At 45.4% G+C, this 25,684-nt stretch overlaps 1 protein-coding gene across 6 annotated transcripts in view; it reads left to right on the top strand.

Moving 5' to 3' along the window:
• MVB12B (multivesicular body subunit 12B) overlaps positions 1 to 25,684 on the top strand; it is a 182,806-nt gene that overhangs the window by 62,762 nt on the left and 94,360 nt on the right. For 5 of the 6 annotated variants that reach the window (XM_074331024.2, XM_074331026.2, XM_074331023.2 and 2 more), the window contains one exon: positions 1,604 to 1,726. The exons of the other annotated variant lie outside the window; for it this stretch is intronic. In XM_074331024.2, coding sequence (XP_074187125.1) covers positions 1,604 to 1,726 — 123 coding nt within the window. The remainder of the gene's footprint in view (positions 1 to 1,603; positions 1,727 to 25,684) is intronic. 6 annotated transcript variants of the gene reach the window in all.

Here is a 25,684-nt window from a genome sequence, read left to right as displayed (position 1 = left end):
ATTCTCTTCCTTCGTGCTCAAAAACCCTGTTTTGTACCATGGTTTAAATTATTTATGTGAGTAGGAGTAGGAAGTAGTTAAGAGCATAACCATACTTCAGGTATCTTAGAAGCAGCCATTTACATACGACTTGTAGAAGGCCACAATTTAATGATGAATTTTTAAAGTCTAATTTCAGTTACTATGTGTGTTTTTAGTTATAAACTATACCACTTTAACCAATGTAACCAATTCTAAAGAATAGATTCTTACCATATATCTTGATGATCAAAACTAGAATCTTCTTTCTTTTATATCATTTTGAAAAGATTGTTAAATACAGTCTATTTTTGTTTCATTTTGGGGCAAAAATTCTTTTCCAGAGGCAGGCAATAAGGAAAGAGAACTCAATTCAGAACTCTAAGTCACTTTCTCTTAAAAACATGCCCAACTCCACATGTTACTTTGCAAGGGTTGGGTTGTCTGCTGTGGGAGACAAACCTCAAATGGGAACAGCTCCTCCAAGGCCTGCCAGGGAGAGGGGGAGAGACACCATGGAGATGTGGTGAAGTCGGTGCAGCCGATTGGAATCAGCCATCTATCTAATAAGACGTGATTATAGTAGACTGAGAAGCTACTGGAAGTATCCATTGAACAAGTCTGTTCTCATATTTTGTAAATTTTTATTGGGGAATATTGGGGAACAGTGTATTTTTCCAGGACCCTTCAACTCCAAGTCAAGTTGTTGTTTTCAATCTAGTTATGAGAGGGCGCAGCTCACTGGCCCATATGGGAATCAAACTGGCGACCCTGGTGTTATGAGTTCTGTGCTCTAACCACTGAGAAAACCGGCCACCCTGTTTTCATATTTTGAAGAGATGATATTCCTCTATATCCCAAGATGCAGTTTTTTTGGGGCAGTTGAGAAGTTGTAAATTGGATGTGGCTAAAATAATCTCATTATAATTTCTAAGAACAAACTGTCCCATAAACGCTTGTAGCTGTGTGGTGTGCAGCTGGGCCTATCAAGTCACAGGAAACCTGAGGTGGCATCTGTCAGGCCCTTTTGTGTCCATTCTTAGTTGTTGTCATGGGGCACCTGCTTCGTGGTTTGAAGATACCTCCCAAGCTGACCCTGAGAACGAGGCCACCTGTAGGTGACATCCCTGCAGTAAGGAGCTTTATCCAGAACTTGGGGCATGTCCTAGAAACAGGTGAGGCTGATTCCCCTGGGAGTTAAAACCCACTGCTCTATCTCACCCAAACCATACAAAGGACTTGAAGTGGATTGTCATGTGAACACCTACAATTAAATGGCAAAATAAAAACAATTTTAAAGACTGAGAAACAAGGGAAATGTCAAAGTACAGTAGGAAGACAAGCTCCGGTGGGTGGAGAAGACCATGTCATAAAGGCTCACCTAGTTGGGACAGTTGCCCTCACGTTCAGCTCTGAACTGTGGCACCCAGAGCACAGAGGAGGTGATATAACCGATCTTTGTAGATGAGAAGTGATTCCCTGGTGTTTGAGGCTCTGACTCTTTTAAAGGAGTTGGTTTGCTTTGTCACCCAGGTAAGTGCTTTGTGCTAAACAGCGCCATGAAGATTTCTCTTTTCTCCTAAAGGGAACTGAACAGCATGGGGATCTGGTATCGAATGGGCAGAGTACCAAGAAATCATGACTCCTCTCAACCCACGACGCCATCCCAGTCATCTGCTGCTTCCACCCCAGCCCCCAACCTCCCCAGGTGAGGCCTTGTCAGTGGCATCTCGTGCTGCCATGCATCTTACAGTCACGTGGTCTTGGGTCCCACTGCACAGCATTTCAGAACACCTCCACTTGATATCTGCTGAAATGGTGCCGAAGCGATACACCTCGGGAGGACATGTTTAAAAACCCAATTAGAAACCTTTGCATTACTTGAATGTAAAAGCCATTTGGTATTCCATTTTGTACATGTTCTGAAGGCTCCTGAAATAGAACATGCAACTTTAAATTGGCTTGCTATTCTAAAGAGCTCCTAGCTGCACACAGACACCGGCACACTGGCTGTAAGAAGGTGGAATTCCTTCTCTGCCTTGGCCAGCAACTCATTTGAAACCCAGGAGGGTTGGTAAGTAATTATGCTCATTTTCATATTGTTTCCTTTCCCAATGAGCTACAACTAAGAAATCAGTCGTGTTGGCCTGAGAATAGTGAGAAGTTTTGCAGGGGATGTTAGCTTTAATAATTGCTTCCACAAAGAAACTTGGGAGGGTAAACTGGTCGCTCTGCAGCTGGTTTCGGTCGTCGTAGAGGTGGTAATGGTCTGGATACTTTCTGCAAGAAGCAGATGGGGAAAGGATGCTGTCAGATTTAAAAAAACATCTGCGTCACTAGTACAGTTCTGGAGGACGAGGAACAAACAGCAGTGATGGATTAAGTTCGAGAGAGGGATTACAAAATAAATAAAACAAGAATTGGCGAGGCGGCATCACGTGGGGATTGATGTAACGTAAATGAGAACGGATCTAAAAGCTTCCACGTGGGCAAATAGAGATGAATCTGTCGGGAACAGGACCAAACAGTCACGGGGGGCTCCCCTCCTGCTCTCCACAGCCCCCACCGTGCCCTCCGGGAGGCACAGAGAACAGAGTGGTGTGGACGCCAGCTGTCTGCGCTGCTCGCTGCGCGAGCTGAGCACCTGCCTCCCTCGGAAAGGCGCGCTGTCATAACAGCAGCTCGGAGGACTCTGTCCTTCAGGGCATCCCTCAGAAAGACAGTCTGGGCTTTCTCCTGACAGTTTCACAAACCAAGAGTGGTACGTAAACTTAACTACCCCTGGAATCGCCTGAAACTTTAGAAGCAGTTTTCCAGTTCACTTTGGTTTGAAAAGATATGAATAGCTAATGAGCTACCCAGAGTTGCAGGTCGAGCAGTTGAGGGTCTGTCTGGCTTAGGAGTCCCAGGCTAGCATAGCTCAGTTCCTTTGTCACTACCCAGAGCATTGTCACAGCTGCAATCAGTGTCACCTCTGCGTCACCTGTGCTCCAGGTCATCTCAGGCCCATCACTGTGCTCGGGGTCATCTCGGGCCCATCACCTGTGCTCACAATCATCTCAGGCCCATCACCTGTGCTCAGGATCAGCTTAGACTCATCACCCCTGGAGCTGCTCCCTATTAACATCATGTGGCTGGAAAGGCCTAGAACCGGGCACGGCCTCAGGGCAGGTTTTATCTTTCTGTTGGATAAGGAAAGAGCACTGATTCTCCCGGTTAAAGCAGGAAGAGTGATCTCTCCAGAAGCTTGCCGGTCAGTGGGAGGCACAGTCACTGGCGATGGCAGTGAGACGGGCCAGGATCACAGGCCACAGGGCGCCGGGCGGAACTGAGGTAGTGCATCAGAACAAAGTGTTTATAAGGCTTATATATTTTATAACCTCTTGTACAGTTTTGGTTTACAATGGCTGCAAGGAAATTGGGTCAGTTTTGTTTTACTCGCCAAATAAAACAAATGTCAAAGTAGTCAATATAAAATGTATTCTAATTTGGCTGAGTTAAGTCAGCCCGTATGCAGTAGGGTAATTGAATGTTACATTAATGCTTCCCAGTAAAAACCACCTGTCTGTCCCAAGCTCTCCTCCCCTCGCGGGCGGTAATTTACAGGTGGCATGTACACCTATGTGACCCTCCTAATTCTTCAGGGCTTTTTTTTGTTCCTTTGTTTTTTGTATTATTTTCTTATCCAATATCTTTGATTTTTTTAAAAAATGAAATGCCGATTATTCAAATTTTCCATTGAAGATTTATGACATGATGAGTTTGTTGCTTTATTTCCTGAGGCTTCAGGTCTCTGTAATCTCGCCAGCAGAGAAATGTGGCAGCTTCCTCGCTGGTGGTGAGCTGTGGGAGATGCTTGTGCTCCCAGTGGCGGCTCTGTGGGTCCCCACAACTTCTTGTCTTCTTCTCCAGCCCTGAGCCTCAAACTTTAAGCTAAACTGGTAGCCTCTTCTTACCTTCCTGTTTCATGCTTCTGTCTCTTTGCTTGTGTGGACCCCTGTACAGTGGATGTGTCTCACATCCGGGCCTTAGATATCAGCTCAAATGCCCCCTCTCACAGGAAGCCTTCCCTGAACACCATGCGTCTGGGACTCTCTTCTCTGAGCACTTCTCCGCTGTTATGCCTCACTTTGTGTTGCGGTCAAGTTGTGAACTCGAGGGCATGTCCAGTGCCTGTTACCTCCCAGAGCTCAGCTCCGAACTAGGCATGTATTCCGTTGTGGACAAATGCGTCTCCAACAGCCTAGGGCCTCATGCTGCTCTCCCTCCGCCCCCACGACTCCAAGCCCTTGAGCACTCCTGGGTCTTTTTCTGATTGTGAGAGTAATATAAGCTTGTAGAACATTGAGAGTATAGAAAATAATGAAGACAGAAATCCCATTTCCAGGGAGCAAAGGCGCAGAACCTTGGTTATATTTCCTTCAAGTCATTCTTCTGTGTACTTTTTACATAGGTGATATCATATCATAGCAATGTTGTGTTTTGCTGTTTCTTTCTCATGTCGTATTAAACCACACACATGAGAAATACTTCTTCAAGCCAGGTCTTTGTGTGGACGCCAGGATCAAGTTGCAAAGCCAAGGCTAGAGTGAGAAGATGGTGCTGCATCGCCCTCTACTGACCAGAGTCGGAGGCAGCGGCGGGAGGACTGGCCCCGGGGTTCCTGAGCCGTGGGCAGCAGGCCATTTTCCCAGCAAATCCCCTGTGGGAACTGGAAGGGAACGAGGGAGGGGCCAGTAGCAGACCTTATTGCCTTCTTGAGCTTGAGCCTTTGTCTCAAAAGCTAAAATCGTGTGCTCTGCCTCCATTTCTTATGTTGCCACTCATATTTCAAAGAATTCCCTGCTGTTTTTTTTGGAGAGCTGTGACCCTCAGCTTATTTCAGACAAAAGGGGCAGTTGGTGGACCTTTTCAAAGATGATGTGTCATCACCTGAGGACCTCATGGTCCTAGCAAAACTGCCTTCTCTTTCTAGAGGCAGGTACAGCCCCAGGAATGAGTGCTTCCTGCCCGTTTCCTTTCTGCAGAGAGTGCTAGTCATGGGGCCAGAAACAGTCCTCCTTCAGAAAGGACAGGCCCCTGGAGAGGCCGAGGCTGCCCCTCGGCCGTATCTGGTGAACTGGACGCAGTGTTTGGCGACATCTGTGGCCACAGGCAGGAGAAGACGTCTTGGTAGAGGGCCTCTTTCTCATTCAGCGACTCTGTCTCATACACAGACATCTCTGCACACGTTTCTCGAGATTTCCAAGTGAAGAAGGGCATGGCACTTCTTCCTGGAGCCTCTATTGTCTCTCTGTGTGTCAGTGCTGCTCCATCCTCTGCCCACCTACTTCATCAGGATGGGGCAGGCCTGGGGGCTGGGGCACGGTCCCATCTCCCCTTGTCACTTCCGGGCTGGCCTCAGCTTTGCGAGTCTGCCTGGTGCAGGCGTTTCTGATTCTGTTCTGTGCTGCTGCCTTGGGGCAGAGTGCAGATGGAAGAGCACCTTCCTGCTTCAACCAGAGCCGCTCCCTTCACCTGTCTCACCTACCGGGTCTCACAGATGGTTCTGCCGGGAAGAAAAGGTTTGGCGGCTGCTGGTACCAAGGTTTGGACAAGTTCTGGGAGGCAAGTGAATTCACAATTGATGGAGCCCCAGTAGCCCCAGAGTGTGGGTGAATGTATGGTTCTGTCATCCCAAGAGGGGGTGCCTGGTGAACTGCTGGCCCTGGTTTGCTGAACTGTAGAACCAGTGGCTTGATAAAGACATCAGAAGCGTGCTTATCAAATTTGCAGATGACAAAGAGTCATTAGGGAGAGCTGATGTGCTGCATGACAGAATCGATACTCCCCATCTCCTTTACAGCTGGACCAGCAGATGAAAGGTGACGGTGAAAGCGCACAGGGCCTCCTGAGGTTCAGAAATCAATTGCCCAAGAACCCAACTGAGGAGACCTGGCATAGCCGTGGTTTGTGTGAAATAACCGGGCTGGGTACGAGCTTGGGTGTGTGGGATGTAGCCTGGTTGCACAGTGGGGCCATCCCACCAGGCGGTGTCCCACACCTGTCAGGCATTTTGAGAGGGTCGTGGCCACCACCACGCACCACCTTGTAAAAGTGACCCCACTCAGGCATTGAATTTGAGTGTGAGGAATTGCTGAGGTTTGACCTGAGTAGAGATACAGCCGCTGGCTTCGGGTGTTGAAGTGGTCAATGCGTGGAAGTGTTTCCAGGTGGGGTGGGTTGTTGGGAGCCCCAGAAGGCAAAATCAGATGAGGTGGACTGAAGTTACAATGACATAGATTTGGGCTTAACGTTTTTAAAGATGAACGAAGAAAACTTCCCCAAAGTCAAAATTCTATGGCACTGAAGAAGCCGACTGAAGAGGCCATGAGTCCCGATTGCGGGCAATATTCAAACAGTATTTGGATTTTTGAGACCTTCAGTCGTTCTTCCTAAGCCTTTTTTAAGACATGTATCAGATTCCCTGTCCCCACCCTCAGAAGCTCAGATTCAGCAGACCTGAGTGTTCGGGTCGCAGGCGCCTTGCCAAGGGTGACTCCTGGGAGCTCCAGTGGGCAGGGAGGGCATAGAGCAGAGGGCATTTGTCCCCAAGGCCTGCTCACATGGCTTTCAGTCCTTCCTCGTCACCCGACTTGTAGCCATCACCTTCTTGCTCACCAGAGCCGTTGTCAGGGGAGGAGGCTTATACGGCAAAGTGGCCCCCTCTTGAGGAATGAGGGCACAGGGCGGCCTCGGCAGTGCTGGCACCGTGTCTCCATCCCAGCACTGGCGAAGTGGCCCCTTCTTGAGGAATGAGGGCACAGGGCGGCCTCGGCAGTGCTGGCACCGTGTCCCCATCCCAGCACTGGCATGCATGAGCTGTCAGCAAGTGTTTTTTGTCCCTTTCGGAGTCCATCTGAGATAAGCAGTCTGGACTGCAAGGTGCTGGAATTTCTGGGACATCTCCTGAGTATGTGGGTGGACATGGGCCCGGCTGTCCTAGAAAATGTGGAACATGTGGTTCTGGTAGCTCCACTCTGCCCTGTCCGTTGGCCTGGGGTGCTGAGGCTTGTCCCCAGTGTCCTGCTGGAGAAGCTGCACCTGAACTCTGCGCCGCACAGACCTCAGGCCGTGGGCATGTCCTGGGACCCTCCACTGACACTGCCCCTCTCCCGGGAGAAAGTGTCATCGTCCACCACAGAGCGCACGCTCCTTTGCCAGCTGTTGAGTCCTGTCCCGCAGCGTCCGCCTGGGAGGTGTGGCCTCCCGGGAGCCTCTCCCGGAGTCAGTGAGGGATGAGCTTCGCTTGTCGGGTGCGTGGCGCTGCTCTGAGTTGTTCCGGTAAGCTTCCGGTGATTTGTCAGCTTTCAGCAAGTTGTCAGTCACAGGTTCCAAAGTATGTTTCTTAGTGACAGACATAATTGTACTTAACTTTTTGCGTGGATGTTATCAATCTGTGACAGATACTCTGGGAAATGGGGCATTTTGATTGCAGAAGATCTGTCACATGCATTTAGTCTTCCTCTTGGGGACCCCAGGATTCAGTCACAACTTTTGCATGTCGTTGTCAGGTTTTGAGAACATAGATCCTTGCTGACCTCAAAAATCATTCTGTCACTCTGATCGCGGGGCTGTCATCTAAAAGGTTAATGGCTCTTCCTAAAGGAGAGACAACACCAGGCTGTGGTGATCGGGAATCCAGGCCATGCACGCCCAAGCTCATCCCCGTCACATCCACTGTCAGGAGCCCAGGAGGCGCCGTGCTCTGGCCTAGCCTCGCTGACCCCACCTTCTTACGATGTGGGATCAACTCTGCTACTTGGATCAACCCACAGAAGAAGCCAGCAACAGGGTCGGAGCCTTAGCTCACTGGCTGGAGTCCTGTTGTCCAAGCTGACAGTCTAAAATCCTCAGGCTGCCTTCTGTCAGTGTTCAATCATAAGATGGTCTTCGTACCACAGACGACATCTGTTACCTGCCCTATAGTTGCAAGACTTGAACGAGAGGCCCAGAATTGCACCGATCAGAGGGGCTGAGTTCTCCTTTTCTTGTGAAGATGTCTGCCACCCGTCCCGAGTGGCAGAAGGTTTGGCACAGATGGCTTTTGCCTATGAGAAGGCCCAGCAGTTTCTCCTCTTTTATAGGTTTCACAGGAGAAGGCTGAGCCCCGAGGATTGGGGGGAATTATATTTTAGAGTTGAAAGCTATATGTTAAGATTCATCGCTTCTGAGGACTATTCTGTATGTGTCCTGCATCAAAACCAGACTGGAAGGCAAGGCCCAGGGCTGGTTCCAATGATTCTTGTTTCCTTAGTAAACGAAGTGGGACTTGGATTTGGGACCCCACTTCCAACGTACCAAGAAACGGTGTGGGGGCGGTGAGCCTGCGGGAGGGGCTTGCTCTGCTCTGGTCTCATTAAAGGAGGGCCTGGGTCTTGCAGTTCCAGCAGGGGCCTGCCGACTCTTGCACATCTGCAGGGCATGTCCAGGCAGAATGTGTGTCTGGCTTTACTTGGAATAGTTAGATTTCCTTTTCCCTCACACTGAAACCACACACATTTTTGTTTCTTTGTTTAACTCTGGAGATGAGACACACATTTTCATATCCTTCCTTGATGTGACACTCCTTTTAAGATAAAGACTGGAATGTAGGTGTTGTTTTTTCCTCCCCCACAGGGAACACAAGCATTGGCACTGTGCATTTGAATTATCCTCACTCTGCAAGTGCTGCTTTCCACCCACTCTAGTCGCTAGTACCAACAGCCAGAGGTGACCCAGAGAAGACACCTCTGGAAGGGTAGGACCTGAACACGAAATCAGAGTTAGGTTAGAGATTGGGCTTCCTGGACTCAGGTATTATTTAATCAGCCCACGTTTACATTCTGTGCCTATAACTTTAAAGTCCTAGTAGGTTGCCTGCCATCCCGTTGGGGTTTCCAAACTTGCACTTGTTCTTTTCCTGTGTGGAACCTGCACTGGCTTCCTGTTGTCTGACGCGTCCCCCACATCATCTCGCGTTAATCAGGTGAATCTCCTCTTGGCTCCTGAGCACGTCGTGCACGTTCCAGAGCGTCTCTCTCTGGCCAGTGCTGTGTGCCTCACCTCGTGCCAGGCCTGCGCTCCTGAGAGGCAGCCCGGGGTCCAATGCTGAGGCTCGTCCTGTGCGCCCTGCACACCTGGTGTAGCCCTCGCCTCATCCAGAAAGCCTGGCCCCTGTTGCTGTCCCTCTTCCTCTCCTCCAGTCGCCTGCGCCAGACAACATGGCGTGTCACATCCCCTGCTGCGTGTGTTTGTTTGGTCGTAGGACCAGATTGGCTGGCTTATTGATGACGCGGATTCTCGCATTCCTTTTTCTCCTTTAAAGCCTCAGAAAAGGCTAGTCACACAGCAATAACAATGACGATAATAGTGCATCGAAAGTTAGCAAATACTTTCAACCGTGTCATCTCATTTGATGCTCACAGTAAGTGTTCAGTGAAAAATGTGTGGCCCCAAAATGGCAGGGACCTTGGAATTTTAGGTGCCTGGCACATAGGAGGCACTCAGAAAATATTTATTGAATGTATGAAGTGAGCTGGTTTGGATACATAGGACCAGGTATCATCTGTCATTTATCCATCTGTCATTTCATTTATTCAGCCAGCCAACCAGCAGAGACTTATATTGCATTTCCTAGGCACCAGGCACTGTTTCAAAGGCTTTACAAATAATAACTCATTTAATCCTCATAACAGCTCTGTGAGTCAGATACTGTTATCACCTCTGTTTTAAGATGAGAAAACCTAGATCAAAGTTAAATTCCTTTCCCAGGGTCACACAGCTAAGCGTCAGAGCTAGGACTTGACCCCACGCAGGTAAGCTACCTTTGGTAGCAGATAAGCTACCTCAGGTAAGCAGACTGTCCCTGTGCCCTAATGCTTATGGTCCCAGAGTCCCCACTTATGGTCCCAGGGTGTGAATCATTCCATCAGGAGCTGAGCATGTGACTGGGGTACAGCTACACAGGTGTCCCAGCCGCCTTCACATGCAGCTTCTCCAGACGCCTGCCCAGCAGCTGAAAGATAAGGACTTGGCAGAGCGTGCACGTGTCCGGGGAGCCGTCGTCCTCCACGGGCTCCTCTGATCAGGAGCCGCCGACACGGTCTGCGTTCTCCCTCTTTTGGGGAGACGTGCAAATGTTGGCTCGGGTCCAGTCCACTGAGTCGTAGATGGTGACCAGGAAAACATGTGCAGGCCATACATGACAGGGTCCCAGCATCACAGACCCCCTCAAATGGCTTCAAAGACCATGATTAAGCAGGGTTAGAGGGAGTTTGATTTATTCCGGTGATTAGGAGGATGGTGTGAAAGAGACCGACACAGGAAGGTTGGTTAAATATCTTTAAAACGCTTGTGTCACAGAGCTGTGACTGCTTTTGTAATGGTATCAAACTCAGTTCTGGTGTCAGAGTCATTTTGAAGGCAAAATTTCATTAGAATGCAGTTTAGTGTTGTTGGATATGAGTGATGAGTTTAGGCTGAGCAATACACTTTTTGATATTAATTTTTAATGTGGCTTCTTGGGAAGTCAGAGCTTCTATTTAATGAAGAATTGACTATTCGTCAATACAACTCCCACCTCTGAACTGGCCTTCTTGGCTTTCAGTCTCACACATCAGATTTTGACAAGGTATTTGCTGCTTGTAAATGTGTTATCTTTGTAATTTTTGTGACTTTGTGTCTTATTTTTCTCGGTGGTTCTGGTGATTATGTGTGCCTCTTGTTGTGGTCCCAGAAAGCAGGGTTATAAATGTGAAATGATTTCCTCCTATGCCTTTTTCTCAAGTGTACGAGAGCTCTTTGTGCAGTTGGTTTAAGCTCTGGGGTTTGGAGAAAGGCCTTTTTCAGGATTATGAAAATAGTTCTCTGTGTGTCAGAACAGATTTATCAGTTCACTTTAGGGTCGGTTTTGTGAACCAGACCATTTAGAGGAGGGTATTTTACCTTTTATCAGAGTGGAAGCTGACAGTCTATTTGCAGGTAGCTCAGTGGAATATTTCACCTGGATCTCTCAGTGTAAATCTAGCCGCCAAACAAAGTAAAAATGGGTGTTAAACAAGCGATATTTCCCAGGATTTTACCACCCTACCCCCATGCTGTTCTATTTCAAGGCAAGGTTTCAATTATTAATTTGGATATTTAAACAAAATCCTTTGCTTGCCGTAACTTTTAAAAGGCCCTTTGAATTTATTTGGGTAGGACTTTTGCCCGTGGGGAGGGCAGCATTGAATTTGAGCATCCTTCCTGAACAGCAGATGTTTTGTTTCCAGTTGAGTAATAATATTAATAATTATTATTATTAGAATAAATACAATTATCATCATTATTATTTCAGCTGCAGTTTTCTGACAGTCTTGTGCTAGGCATTATGTAAACATTTTATGTATGTTGTTTTCATATTTATAACCATGCCTTGAGGAGAATCGTGGGATCCTCGTTTTAACAAATGAGAAAACTGAAACTTGGAGAGGTGGTGACTTATTTATCCCAGGTTAGAGCATTAAGATTTAGAGGAGCCAGGACTAGGACCCAGGTCCCACCATCACGTCCTCCCTGCCTTCAAGGAGCTTTAAAGATTCCTGAATTGGGGGGACTCTCGACCTCAGCGTCCTGCAGCGGGTGGGCACTTCCCGGACCAAACAGAGCCGTGAACTATTCCAGACCATGGACCACATTCTACCTCCTTATCAATCATTGCTTTACTTTGTAAGCAAATTGTTCTCCCAGTTTCAGAGATTGGGCGAGGAGGAGAATGTCACCTTGGGTTCTTTGTTAGGTTTTGTTGTTTTCAGCCCCAGGCCCGTTCACTGCCTGCCCCGCGCGCTCTCACGCATGCAGCCTTTTATGAATCTGAGTTTGGCAGCCTCGCTCCTCTTGAATTTTGGAAAAGCGGATATTTTAGTAGGCTGGAAGAAGATGAAAAGCTAGCTGTGCCCATATGTTCCTTGTTTTTAAAAGTAGGGTCAGTGAGGTTTAGAGACTCTTTAAATATTTCAGTTTATAAGATTAGACTAGATCATCTGGAATGGAAGTGCGGTGCCCGCGGCCCCAGACTTGGCTTTTTTCTTCATTTCTTTTATATGAGAGGTAGGTGGTTTGGCATGGCAGGGTTCAAGTGTAATAAAACTTAAATGTAGTGAATAAATGCCATGATTTGGAGTGTTGCTGCAGTTATGAAAGTTAGTTTCCCTTTTTTTTTTTTTTTTTAAGTAATCAGTGACTTGAAAAATAGCAGATTGGTACAAGGATGGTGATTTAAGAAACCAAAAAGTCTCAAGCTTTTAAAGGCGTTCAGTCCTGGGCATTTTTCTAAGGAAGCATTTTCTTCACTCAATTAAATCTTCCGAGGTTGAGATTAAACATCCATCCTGAAGTGTATATTTGAATAGTTTGAATTCAACACAAGTGTGCATTTTTTGTGAAGACGGTACTATCTTTTGCCCTCATTTTCTTTTGAATCATGAATGGGAAATGATGTGGTGGTTGTTTTTCTTGATCCCAAGATATTTATAGACGCTCAGAATCAGAGCAACTGTGTAACCCAACCCAGAGGCTCCAGCGAGGGACCCTTGGAAGTGACTTGAGGCTGAGCATCTAGGGAGAGGCAGAGCTGGGACCGGGTCTGGCCTCCTGGTGGCGTGTACCTAGCATTTTACGCGCTCCAGCGTGAGGTGAGACAAGAAGCACTTTTACTGCCCTTGGTCACCAACATGAGCAAGGCGCAGGTTGCCACCTGGGGGGTGCAGGGGGGAGAGGGTAAGGCAGAATGGCCTGTGGTCACCACCCTTGACCTTAATTGTTTTCCAGGCCCTGCCCTTCTCCCTCATAGAGTAAAAGGGAACTCTGCCCGCTGGCATGTTATGTCATGTTCTATTCACTCTTCATACCTCTTCAATTCTAAATTTCAGAAGTAATTTGTCACTTGAGAGGAGGGAGTCATTAATAACCATTATTTAGAACTGTCGAGTCTTCCTCTCTGTGTGTGAGTGTCTGAGTTAAACATCCAAAAAATTGGCCTTGTTGGTGGCCAGCAGGGCCTCCATATCGACAGATGAGGACCACCCCACCCCAGTGGCCTTTCTCACATTCTAGTTATTCCAAGTCTGTCTTTAATCACCGAGAGGGTAGCGACAGAGTGGTTAAATCACGTCCTCCTGGAATTCATTAGTAGTATTACCAAAGGCCGTGTTGTAAATTGTTGATTTTTTTTTTTAACTGCTTGGAAAAAATTTCTCCTTAACTATTTCATTTTAATGTACTTAAAAAGAAAAAGGAAAGATTTTTCTCGCCAAACATTGGAAACAGAATAGTTCAGAAACCCTGATTTCAGATTCCACTGGGTGTGGGCCCTGAGCAGTTGTCCCAAATGAAGCTGAAATCTTGTCGTCACCTTCGGGCTGTGGGTGGGGGCCAAGGAAGAGCCCCCAAACCTTCCAATGGTGGTTAAGGAAAGAGTCGGCATTCAATGTATATGTTAATGCGTGTTGTTATTCTATAACATTCAAACTCCACTAAAGTACTAATAATCACTGTTAATATCTTTCAGTGGAAACTTACAGCAAAGGAGCAGTAGTAGAAACAGTATTTAAGGGAGAGCTGCCGGCATGATAAGAATGCAAATAAGTGTTATTAGCCTAATGATTTTGCCGTCGCCATGGTTGTGCGGCAGCAGTGTTGTGAATATGTCATCCGGCACCCGTGAATTTGGAAAGTGTGTCAAAACACAACTTCAATTAGTTTGCTCTAATTATGGCTCTGGAGAGTTTGTAACTACATCACTCCTCATTAAAAGAGATTTTCTTATATGGATTAATGTAATATACAAAGGAAAGTTTCAAAGTTCCCATCTCCCATTTGCTCCCACAACAAGCAAGCCTAGAGCAGGGCTGATGGATTCCCAGTCTCCTGCTGCCACCCTAGCCAAGGAAGAGGTCCTAGAGCAGGGCTGCGTGGGGCCACGCTTTCCCTCTGTCCGGTGATCAGCTTCCCACTAAAAGTGGCCGTTGCAAATGCAGCTTTGACGGTTTCCACGAAAGGGAAATTGAACCCGTCTCAAGTGTTTAAGAGAAAATTACTAATCTGAAGCCATCATCAGGATGTCTGTCCCTCATTCTTAGCATCTCAGTGGAGTCTGGAAACAGAATGATCTTTAGACCTACCATGGCCAAGTGCAGTGTGTGAAGTTAGCCTTTGGTCGTGTCCTGGGGGCCTTGGGGGAGATTGCATGGAAAAATGTGTAATTGTTGGTCATTCAGAATCATATGGCATCTATGAAATGTCAATGAAAATCTTTTCATATAGCAAACAAAAAGGACTTTAAGGAAACGTTATCGCTTACGACTTTGAAAAAAATAAGAAATTCACATTTTCTTGTCCTATGACTGACCGGCCCCTCAGCTGGGACGCCAGTAGAGTGGCCACCCCTGGGAGGGTCTGGATGGCCACACCATGTCTCAAGTTGGCCATACAAGGCTGTGTCCTTGAACTGCTGCCTCTCACCTTGCCCCGTTCTCCTGAGCTGCTGGCCACAGCATCAGAGAGGCTCCCCAATTTGGAGACTCAATGGTACATTTTGAATCCAAGAGTTAAATTGTAGAGTGCCGGGTGAGGAAGCCCGGGTTTTGGTTGCTCCCTTTTCCCCAATTTCTTTGCACAATGCAGAAAACCCAAAATACAGCTTTGAATACATTTTTGTTGACTTTTAAGTGTTCTCTTTGTCATTATTTTTGGTGAGTGCAAGTTGTGTATGTGTGTGTGTGCACGATGAGTACCTTGGCCACGTTTACACCACTCCCAAGCAGTTACCTTAAGCGAGTCATATCACTCCTCTGAGCCTCCATTTCTTCTTCTGTGAAATGGGGATGACAATATCTTCTTTGCAGGATTGTCGTGAGAACAAAATGGGGAGTATATGAATGTGCCACGCCAGGCATACAGTGAGTGGGCACTCTTGCTTGTGCTTTCTGCCTTTGTCCAGGGTTTGTTTCAGAATTTAGTTCGGGCATGAGCGGTCCATTCCCTTAGACCTTTCTCTTGCCACCATTTGGCTCCTTTCTGCCCCACCTATAGCTTCAATCACCAACAGTCCCCTCCGAGTTCTGACAAATCAGCCTGGGGGTGCAGGCGTTCTCCCCTGTAGAGCGGAGACAGTGATTGCTGTGCTCACAGGTGAGCAGCTGGTAAGGGGTTAAGATAGTAATTGTGTAAGTCTTCCAGGCTTTCTCCCAGTTCTGTGATAATTTGATGAAGAACTTCACCCTAATTAAATATTCAAATTAGGAATAAGTGTCAATATGGCTTCCCATTGCCTGGAATGATGATTAATTGTACTCAAAACCCGAGTGGCTCACTGTAATCGAAACCAAACCCTTGTTCTGGATTATTTCTGCACCACACTTGCCATGTTTTTGTTTTAAGATTTAAACTAGTAATTGATTTGCCATATGCTGTCGAGCTGCACTTACTTTAAAGCCCTGTGTTTAGGAACATGGGGAGTTTGGAATTGTGATTTCCTTAGTCTTCCAGTGGCAGCTTTTTTTTCCGTGTCCGTGGCAGAGTGGTTTGTTTGAGGGGGTGTAGGCGTCCGCGTTGTCCATGAGGAAAACTCATTACACCGTCAAGTTGGTAGGCTGACGTTCTATTGATCATGGCAAATGGGCTGCTTGAATGGAAAATGAACAAGTCTGCATTTATACTTACTTTGTGCTGGCATTGTCTTGGCAACATGGCATAGTGGAAAAAGCATAAACTCAAATCCGAGCTCAGCCAGTTTCTTCAGCTATGTGACCTCGGGCACGTTCCTTCACTTCTCTGAATCCCCTCTCCCCCATCTGTAGAATAAAACTTACCTTGCTGCTTGTGGAGAGTAGAGAGGAATGTGAAACATGAAGAGTAAGTAGCACAGGTGCTCAGGAAGTGGCAACTGTCATGGTCACAGATGGTGACAGGAACAGGCCCTTCAGTGTCCCCCTCCTCCAGAAAGCCCCTCCCGACCATCCGAGTCAGAAGTTATCTCCCACTTCTCTGACTCCAGAAGGTTCCATTGCTGGTATCTTACTCTGTGACATCTCTAAGGTCTGTCTTGACTCTTGAATTCCCGTCTCATTGCTGAGGCCTTTTCTGCCCCACTGCATTTCTCCCTCTTGGCAGGTGGGACTGTGGCTGCCATGACCCTGGACACATCATAGGGCCTGGTGGAACGCCTGGTGCATAGTAGGTGCTCAACAGATGTTTGTTGTTTTCTTCTGTTTTTCTGCCATTGCTTATAGTCTCTTATTTGGTGTGTCTTAAAATATTTGGAGCCTTTTACTTTATAACATAGAGGATTTATGCATATGTTTCAGTGCACTTGTAGATAAATTCCCAGAGGGGAAAGATAGGAGTCTCATTTTCTTTAAGACTTTATTCTTTTAGAACAATTTTAGGTTTACAACAAAAATTGACGGGAGGGTACAGAGATTGCACTTACACCCCCGCCCCTACATGTGCATGTCATCTCCCATTATCAACATCCCCACCAGAATTGTGTTTTGTTTTGCTTTTTTTGCCATGGATGAACTTACATGGATATCTCATAGTCACCCAAAGTCCATAGTTTACCTTAGGGTTCACTGTTGGTGTTGTTCGTGCTATGGGTTTGGACCAAGTGTATGACATATGTTCATCATTATAGAATCATAAGGCATATTTTCACTGCCCTAAAAATGCTCTGTGCTCTGCCTATTGATCCCTCCTTCAGCCCCCTCTGGCAGCCACGGATCTTTCTACTGCCTCCATAGTTTTGTCTTTTCCAGAAAGTCACATTGTTGGAACCATACAGTCTGTAGCTTTTCGGGTTGGCGTCTTTCCCTTAGTAATATGCATTTATCATTTGTTATTGTTCTTTTAAAACTATCTCTGTGCCAAACAGAGTACTTGGCATATAGTAGGAGCTCAATTAAAAACTGAATTTGGACTGAATTTGTCACAACATACCGATTATAGCAGCCTTGTGTGCCTGTTGATAACCACGGTTCGTCTACCTTGAAGGGCATTGTTTCATTGGGAATATTTGGAGTTAAGTTTCAGGTCTGGGCATAGAAAGTTTATAAGCTAATGAATATCATTGTAGAGGAAATTGGTCTGTTTTGGGTTTTGTAAAACCTCACTTGACTTTGGTGGTGTCAATTATAAAACAAAACAAAAGTCTCATCAGACCATGAGAAATGATAGCAAAGTTTGCACATGTCGATTTCTTTCTGAGGTTGGCTCCAAAATCAATGAGGAAAGAAAAATAGCCACACCTCAAAGTATGTTAGAGCTTAAAGTGGTTAAGAATCACTTTGTTTCTGTTTTAGTCAAACCAACTTATAGAGAAAAAAATTGCAAGATTTTCTCGCATCGCTGGGTCTTCAGAGATCTGGACCCTACCTCAGAATCTCCTCCGTCTGGAAGCACAGGGGACCTGGAGCAGGAATCCTGGCTGTGAAGTCTTTGAGGAGGGGGCTAGTGCTGGTCAGGCCCTTCGGCGGAAAATGATGTATTTTAATTACCTTCCAGGGCGATCCAATACCTGACCATATGGTCCTTAAGAAATAACCTTCCCTAAACTGTCAGTGAGTGTGGGCAATGGTCAGGGACCTCGTTCTGACACCGTTGACCAGCCTTGGAGAGCTGATGCTGGCGAAGGTGCTTATTAAAATGCCAGCAGGTGCAGAGGCCCTCTTTCCTGTGACTCCCTCGCCCTGCTTGTGCCAGGTGTTTTATAAGAGCCTTTTTCTTCATTAAATGGCATTCATTAAGCATGTCCTTACACCTGGCACAGAAGCTGTGTGTCACAGATGACTTCTTCCCAACGGTGTTTTGCAGGAATAAAGTGGAATTTCATTTAGCCATGCGCTGTGTTCTGTCTCCCCCTGACCATCTTAAGTCAGGATTGTGGCTTCTGCAGATTCCGCCCCCAGCTCCATTCTGTTACTTGCCTGTGAATGTTACCGCTGATCCTTGCCCATCAGCTGACATAGTATCTAGAAAACAAGACCTTCCTTTAGCACCAAGAGCTGTGCTGGATGCCTTCCTGCACACTTGCTCTTCTAATGCTCCCAACCACTTTGAGAAGAATTCTTCTCCTAGTTTTTGCCATCTTGTGTTTTCCTAATAAATTGAAAAGTACGTTCTCATTGGAAAAAAAATTAACACACAAAAGAAGATGAAAGAGCAGTGGTGGAACACCCACGCTGTCCTCTCAGAGACTTGTGCTGTCCACAGCACGAGCACTGTCCCTCGTCCCAGCCCTGCCTTTGGCACAGGGCCTGCACTGCTGAGCTGGCACAGACCGCACGTCTTGTTTCTGCTGTGACATATATGTACATGTGTAACCGTACACATGTATTGTTTATGTGGTGTCTGTGTGCTATACGTCATTCTGCAGCTTGGTTTTGTTTGTTTTTTCCTTTGGTTCTATGAGATTTGGTCATGTCGATATAAAAGTATTGGGCTCATTCCTTCTCTTTGTTCATTATATGAACATTTCACCTATGTGTTGCTTCACCAGGAAACCGGTTCCTGCCTCTTCTACCCCAAAGCACTCTCCTCACACCATCTGCATCCCAAGTTCCTCACTCAGCATCCCATCATAACCACCGTGCCTCAGTTCCACCCAGGAAACCTGGAAACATCCTCTTATGGCCGCAAGATATTCCGAATCAGACATTGTATAATGTTCTTTCCAGTTTTTGAGGAGAACGTGATGATTCAGAGCTGAATTTTGTAATTTTCCCCATCAGGGTTCAAATCCAAGTTGTGGCCCCTCAGGCAAACTGCTGAACCTTTCTGAGACTGTCTGTCAACGGGAGATGATCTCAGAGCCTTGTTGTAGGACCCGGGTGGGGATTGCGTGATGCATGTGAAGGGTAAGCCCTGTGAAAATGTCAGCTGATGTTATTTTATCGTTTTTTATCTTCAATAAGTCATTGCCCGCATTTCAGGTTATTTCCTCAGGCTAGATTCCCAGAGGGGAAGAATAAACGTCAGTCCTTTTGTCCCATGATCGCCCCATTCTGAAGTCTTAATTTTGAATCATCTGGAGCGTGTTCTGATGTATTTCTTCCAGAGAAAGGGATATGAATGATCTTTTTTTGCTGTCATCTTCACATATAAAAGACAACTCGAAGGAGTATGACATTTCTGATTCATGACTTTCTTTTCCGTCCAAACTCTGTGGCTCCATTGTCTCCGGGCATGTAGTGTGACGGAGGAAAAGTCTGAAGTAACCATCGGTATTTGCCAGGATCCATCTACCTGTGGATCTGTCTTCATTGCCTTTTCTGGAGTACTGTGCACCGTGTTGGTTTTATTTAGGTTTTCCTTGGATCAGGAAAGTATTTTCAGCTTTACTAAGGTATACTCAATGTACGATAAATTGCACATATATAAAGTACAGTTTGGTGAGCTTTGACATACGTCCACCTCTGTGACACCATCGCCAAAATCAAGATGATGAATCTGTCTACCTCCCCGCAAGTTTGTGCTCCTTTGTAATACATCCTCCCTCCTCAGGCAACTGCTGATCTGCTTTTCATCCCTAAGGATTAGTTTGCATTTTCTAGAATTTTCTAGAAATGGAATCATACCATATATACTTTTTCATCTTGCTTCTTTTACTTAGCATAATTTTCTTGAGATTTATCCATCTTGCGTGTACCAATAGTTTGTTCCCTTTTTATTGCTGAGTATTAGACCACATGTTTATCCAGTCCCGTTATTGGACATTTGGCTTGTTTTTAGCTTTTTCTTATTATTACAAATAAAGCTGCTCAGTACATTTGTATACAAATCTTTGCATAGACATATGCTTTTATTTCTCTTGGGTAAAAATCTAGACGTGTAGTGGCTGGCTTGTGTGATAGGATATGTTTAACTTTCTAAGAAACTGCAAACTGTTTTCTGAAGTGGTACCATTTTACATTCCCAGCAACGATGCCTAAGAGTCCCAGTTGCTTCTCACCCTTATCAGCAATTGATGGTGTTGGTCAGTTTAATTTTTGCCATTCTAGAATATGTGTAGTAATATCTCGTGGTGGTTTTAATCTGCCTTTCCCTGGTGACCTGTGATGGACTTCTTTTCACATGCTGATTTACCATTTGAATATTTTCTTTAGTGAAGTGTCTGTTCAAATCTTTTGGTCGTTTTTTAATTGAGTTGTTTGTCTTCCAGTAAGTTGTAAGAGTTCTGTGTATATCCTAGCTATAAGTTGGATATGTGTTTTTGCGAATATTTTTTTCAAGGCCATGGCTTGCCTTTTCATTTTTGTAACAGTATCTTTTGAAGAACAAGCCTTTTAAATGTTGGTGAAGTCCAATTTCTTGTTTTGTTTTCTTGTATAATTTGTGCTTTTCTTATGTCCTGTTTAAGAAATCTTTGCCAGACCTAAGGTCACAAAGATTTCCTCCTGTGTTTCCTTCTAAAAGAGGTCATGTTATACCTGTTAAATCAAGATGTAATTAAATGAGGATTATCAAACCCTAGGCCTTCTGGACTTAACAATTTACCCCTTCCCTTTCCCCTTGTCAAGAGATTCTGTGAGTCTCTTGGGTCATTTTTATATGTGTGTGTGTGTATATGGTGCGAGGTAAGTATTAAGGTTCACTTTTTTGCATGTGGCTATCCAGTTGTTCCAGCATCATTTGTTGAAAGATTCCCCTTTCTCCATTGAATTGTCTTGGCACCTTTGTTGAAAATCAATTTATCATGTGTGGGTCTATTTTTGGACTCTCTGTACCACACTGTCTTGATTACGGTAGCTTTACACACTAAGTCTTGAAATCAGGATTGATTTAGCTGTGAGTCTCCACAGGTTTTGCTTAGAATGTTGGAAGCCCTATTCTCTTCTCTCTTTCATTGTTTTTGTTTTTTTTTTTTTTTAATTAAGCAAGCTTTACACTTGTTACTTCTCTTAATTGTTCTGATTTCTTTCTAATACCTAGAATATTTAGGTTGGTCTCCATCTTTATCATATTTTACTTCACCATTGTCGCCTCTGTGTTCTCTCTCTCTCTCTGCATTCTGGAAAATGTTGAGGGTCTTATCCACGATATTACTAACTCAGTTTTTGGAATTGTATTTCTACATTATTCCTAATGCAGATAACTTTTTTCTACATCTTGCAGTAAATTATTTTTCCAGAGGTAATGTTGTTTTCATCTTGTCGTGTGACATTGTTGTAGGCTTTCATGAGGATATATACCGGGGGTGCCAAAAAATGTACACAAGTGGACACTTTGGTCAACGTTGCTCAAGCAGTAATTCCCTGTAATCAGAAGTGTCTGGACGCTGATGGTAGCCACTTTGAGCACCTCTTGTAATTGCAGAAGTCAAACGTGGCTTGTATTCATCTTTTGTTATCGACATATATTAAGTATTACAATTTTAATACAGTTTTCCTTTCTTAAAATGTGTATACTTTTTTTTTGACACCCTCTGTATTTCTAGACTGGGTGTTGGCCAAAAGGCAGACTGAGTGAATTACCCTTCCCCTTCCTCGTGTCATGTGCATGCTCGTTATTTGGTAGATGATCTTCTGAATCTTCGTTACCTTTCTCTATTCTCATTAGTTTTTATACAACTTCGGTGACAGGAGGCTGGCTAGACTCGTCACTGGTTTCATTTGAATCTTTTTCAATCTTTTAAATATTTTCAACTATTGATTCTTCATACCGTGTTTCCCTGAAAATAAGACCAGGTCTTATATTAATTTTTGCTCCAAAAGACGCATTAGGGCGTATTTTCAGGGGATGTCTTATTTTTTTCATGTACAACAATCTACATTGATTCAAATACAGTCATGTCATCTTCTTCTGGAACATTGTCATAACGTACTAAATGCATCCATCTGGCTGACGATCTTAACTGGGGCTTATTTTCAGGATAGGTCTTATTTTCGTGGACACACGGTACCAGTGAGAGTGAATAAGCAAATGTAATTCCTCTGTATTGAGTTGCTTACTTTGTCTCACAAACACAAGTTGTGTTCCCTAAGGGTTTCATCATTGCCACTAAGGAAAGGCATCCCGGGCTTGTCAGGGAACTTGGAGGTGGCTTGTTTATGAGGGACATCGTGATTCAGTCAGTACGACGTCTGTACCAGAGGACACGTCTGACTTCTCTTCACTGGCTGGCGGTGTAGGCAGCGGCCACTCTCCTGCCATGCTATGAGTTTCCAATCAAGATGCATTTAAATAAAAAGTATCAAACCCTAGGCCTCTGGACTTAATCATTTTACCCCTTCCTTTTCCTCTTCTCTAGAATAGTCCCATGAATCTCTTGAATCATTTTATGTTTTTATTCCTGCTGTGGTCTGTTTTCCTTTATATGAATGGACAAACATTTTGTAGCTGTGACATTCACCCTTCATGGGTTCAGGCAAATGGATAGCAGGTAAAAGCAAACCCCTCAGATTACTTTATTCTTGGACTAAATTCTTAAAAATAGTTACTTGCCTGGTCTTTACAAATTGAACTCATCCTTTATCTTTCTTGCACTTGTGAAAATTTACTAACTTTTTTTCCATAAGTACATTTTCCTTTAGTTAAGAATATAAATAAGACCAGTCCTTTTTTTCCTTTTTTTGCTACGCTTCGCCCAATCCCATGAGCTTCACAACTCAGTCTTTTGCAGAGTTACATTTAACACGTTGTCCCAGAACAGTGGCTTTCAAACTTTTTGGACTAGGACTTTTATACCCTTAAAAATTGAGGATTCCAAAGAGCTTTTGTTTGTGTGGGTGACGTTTATCATATTTACCTTGTTGGAAATTGAAACTGAAAACATGTGAAGCATAAGAATACACAAGCAGACATCGAGCAATGGCCATCATCACGGCACACAGCTTCCGGGAAATTCTTCCATCCGCGTGTGAGAGGCTGAGAGTGAAAAAAGCAAGCGATGTCTTAGTGTTATTATGAAAATAGTTGTGGGCGTATCGGCTCCCTAAAAGAGTCTTGGGAGCCCTCGGAGGCCCCTGGAACACAACCTGAAACCTGCTGCCCCAGAGGGTGGTTTAATACAACCATCAGCCTCAAGGAACAGAGTGGGAGCTGTAATTGCACATCACAAAGTTTGTTTTAGTTGCGTGCGTGCGTGTGTGTGTGTGGGGGTGGGTGGGAGATAAAAGTGCCATCTGTCTCTAACCATGCGTCTGCCTCGGCCTTATGAGCCACGACCTCTCGATGCTGCCCTCTGACAGTCTGAGAGGACAGCAGGCCTCGCTGCCTCCCGGGGAGATCCGTCTTCTTCATATGTGGCCCCTGGGTCCGGAAGATTAATGGTAACATTTTAAAAATTCACACAGACCTGGAATCAGCACTAGAAAATACAGATTTAAATTAACAAGGAAAAAAGCAGAATCCCATCAAAGGAAATAAATCGTGCTGGCAACTATTGTCACATAATAAAATGTATTCTATAACTGAAGGGCTTTTCCATGGAGCCGTCTGCAGCTTCGTGGCCATGTTAATTGAATAAGGTGCCTATGACTGACTTGGGGGAAAAATGATATTTCTCTCAGCATCTAGTTAGCGGAGCCATGGTCGGCAGCATGTGTGACGCTGACCTACTTGTTACCGAACAGCCAGTCCCTCCTGCAGAGAGAAGTGACAGCTCAGCAAGGTGTGCCCTGTCTCCTCTGGGCGGCTCCATGGGTGGGGGGCAGAGAAGAAAGCTTGGTAAAGGCCCCCAAGCTTTAGGGGCTATTCTAATTGGAATTCTCCAATTACCAAACAGATTTTGGAATAATAATCCATCATTTGAGTCAAGTGGCAGAAATTATTGGTCTCTGATGATCAGCCCCCTGTTCCAGAGGTCCCAGGGGTCCCAGACCTACCGTGGGTGGTACCAGGTCTTCAGCTCTAGGTGCCACGCTTGGTAGAGCCTGTTTCCTGAAGGCTTCTTCCTCCTCTCCTCCTCTCGTAACGCCCAGTGTCATGCGTGGGACGTTCCTTTAATCTCATTAGATGATCAGGTTGTGGGAAAGAAGCTAAAGAGTATTGCGTTAACCAATCGCAATTCCCCGTGTGAAAATAAGGATTTTATGTCTTTTCTCACTAGATACTATGGTAATAGGCATGGGCTCTGGCTATTACGGTCTTTTAAAATATTTTAAATGACCGTAAAATATTTTATCAGATAGTTGTACCATAATTTTTTAGCCAGTTCCCTATTATTTGATATTTTATGCCAGTTTTTGGCTTTATAAGCAGTGCCATGATGGATATATTTACTGTTTATATGAAAGTATCCGTGAATCAGAAATAGTTGCAGTTCCCAAACCATGAATCAGTTCAGTTCCAGGGATGAGGAGACATGTGGGAAGCCTTCCTATAAGTTGTCCAAAATGATCTCTAATTATAAGTCAGAATCAGATTCATTCATTCATTTGACAGGCATTAGGTAATTTTATAGGGTTCTTCCTAATGTTTTTTAAGTGCCTTCTGTGTGGAGGGCACTCTTCTAGGCACTGGGAATATGGTGGAAAGAGAAAGTGTAATAGAGATCATATTCTGGTGACACATAAACCAGACTGTCCTATAGATTGGGAAGGGCTCTGCAGAAAGGAAAGTGAGTTATGACAGAGTGACTGGAGGCAGGGTACTTCCTCAGATACATAGGCAGGGCAGGGATCTGAGGGCTGGCCTGTCTTGGAGGAGCCAGCTTCTGGAGAGCTGGGGGCAGAGTGTTTCAGGCAGAGGGAGCAGCAAGTGCAAAGGCCCTGAGGCAGGAATGAGAATGAGAGGATAGAGGTACGAAACAGAAGCTGACGAGGTTGAAGTATGTGAGTGCATGAACCAGATGAAGTCAGAGAGGGGGGCTGGACTGGAATTGGCAGGACCTCGCAACCATGGGGCAGTTTGGGTTTCATTCTGATGCAGAGGGAGGGCACCAGTGGGTTTTGTCACGGCCCTGTACTAAGGCCCTCATGAGCAGGACTCTAAAATTATACCAAGAATGGGGAGAATCAGGATAGGAATTATATGTGGACAAAAATAGAATTATACTTCTGCGTGCTCACAGCATGCCAGGTTCTATGCTGTCGGCTCGGCCTGCAAGGTGTGTACTGGGAGGCAGCGTATCCTGGTGCTAGGACTGGGATTTGAACCCATTGGGCGGACTTCAGGGTCCGTGTTCTCAACCACGACCATTGCTCTGCCCCCGCCGCTGGGTATGTGGTCAGACCGTGGGTGGTCCACTTCTGTATGTTGCTTTTCCCTGTATACATATTAGCGGGTCTGACCTGTCAGGGTCACCGAGCTAGTGAGTAGCAGACATGTTGAGTCCCCGGCATCACCGGTGTCTAAAGCACGGACCGTGCGTACCTGGTTGGGTGAGCTCACTCCATGTACCTGGTGACCCAAGACGATACATCAGGACAACTTTCAGATAATAATGACAGCTTTCTGAAGATATAGAAACGAACCTTTTCCTTCATTCCTGGCTTTCTTTTTGTCAGCCTTCTCTCTGAGGGCCTCAGTTTCCTGTTCGGTTAAATGAAAATAATTATTACTGTCTAAAAAGGTTGCTGAGAGGATTAGGCAGGTGATGTATGTGAAGGAACCCAGCCCAGTGCCTGGCAGGTGGGTCCCTGTCAGTCACCAGGGAACTAGCGTCTCGTTG

The sequence above is a fragment of the Rhinolophus sinicus genome, chromosome 16, assembly GCF_057876585.1.
Source record: "Rhinolophus sinicus isolate RSI-liver-muscle chromosome 16, RSI-T2T, whole genome shotgun sequence".
Taxonomy (NCBI): domain Eukaryota; kingdom Metazoa; phylum Chordata; class Mammalia; order Chiroptera; family Rhinolophidae; genus Rhinolophus; species Rhinolophus sinicus.
Note: the sequence above shows the minus strand (reverse complement) of the source record. Positions and strands in the feature narration are given on the sequence as shown.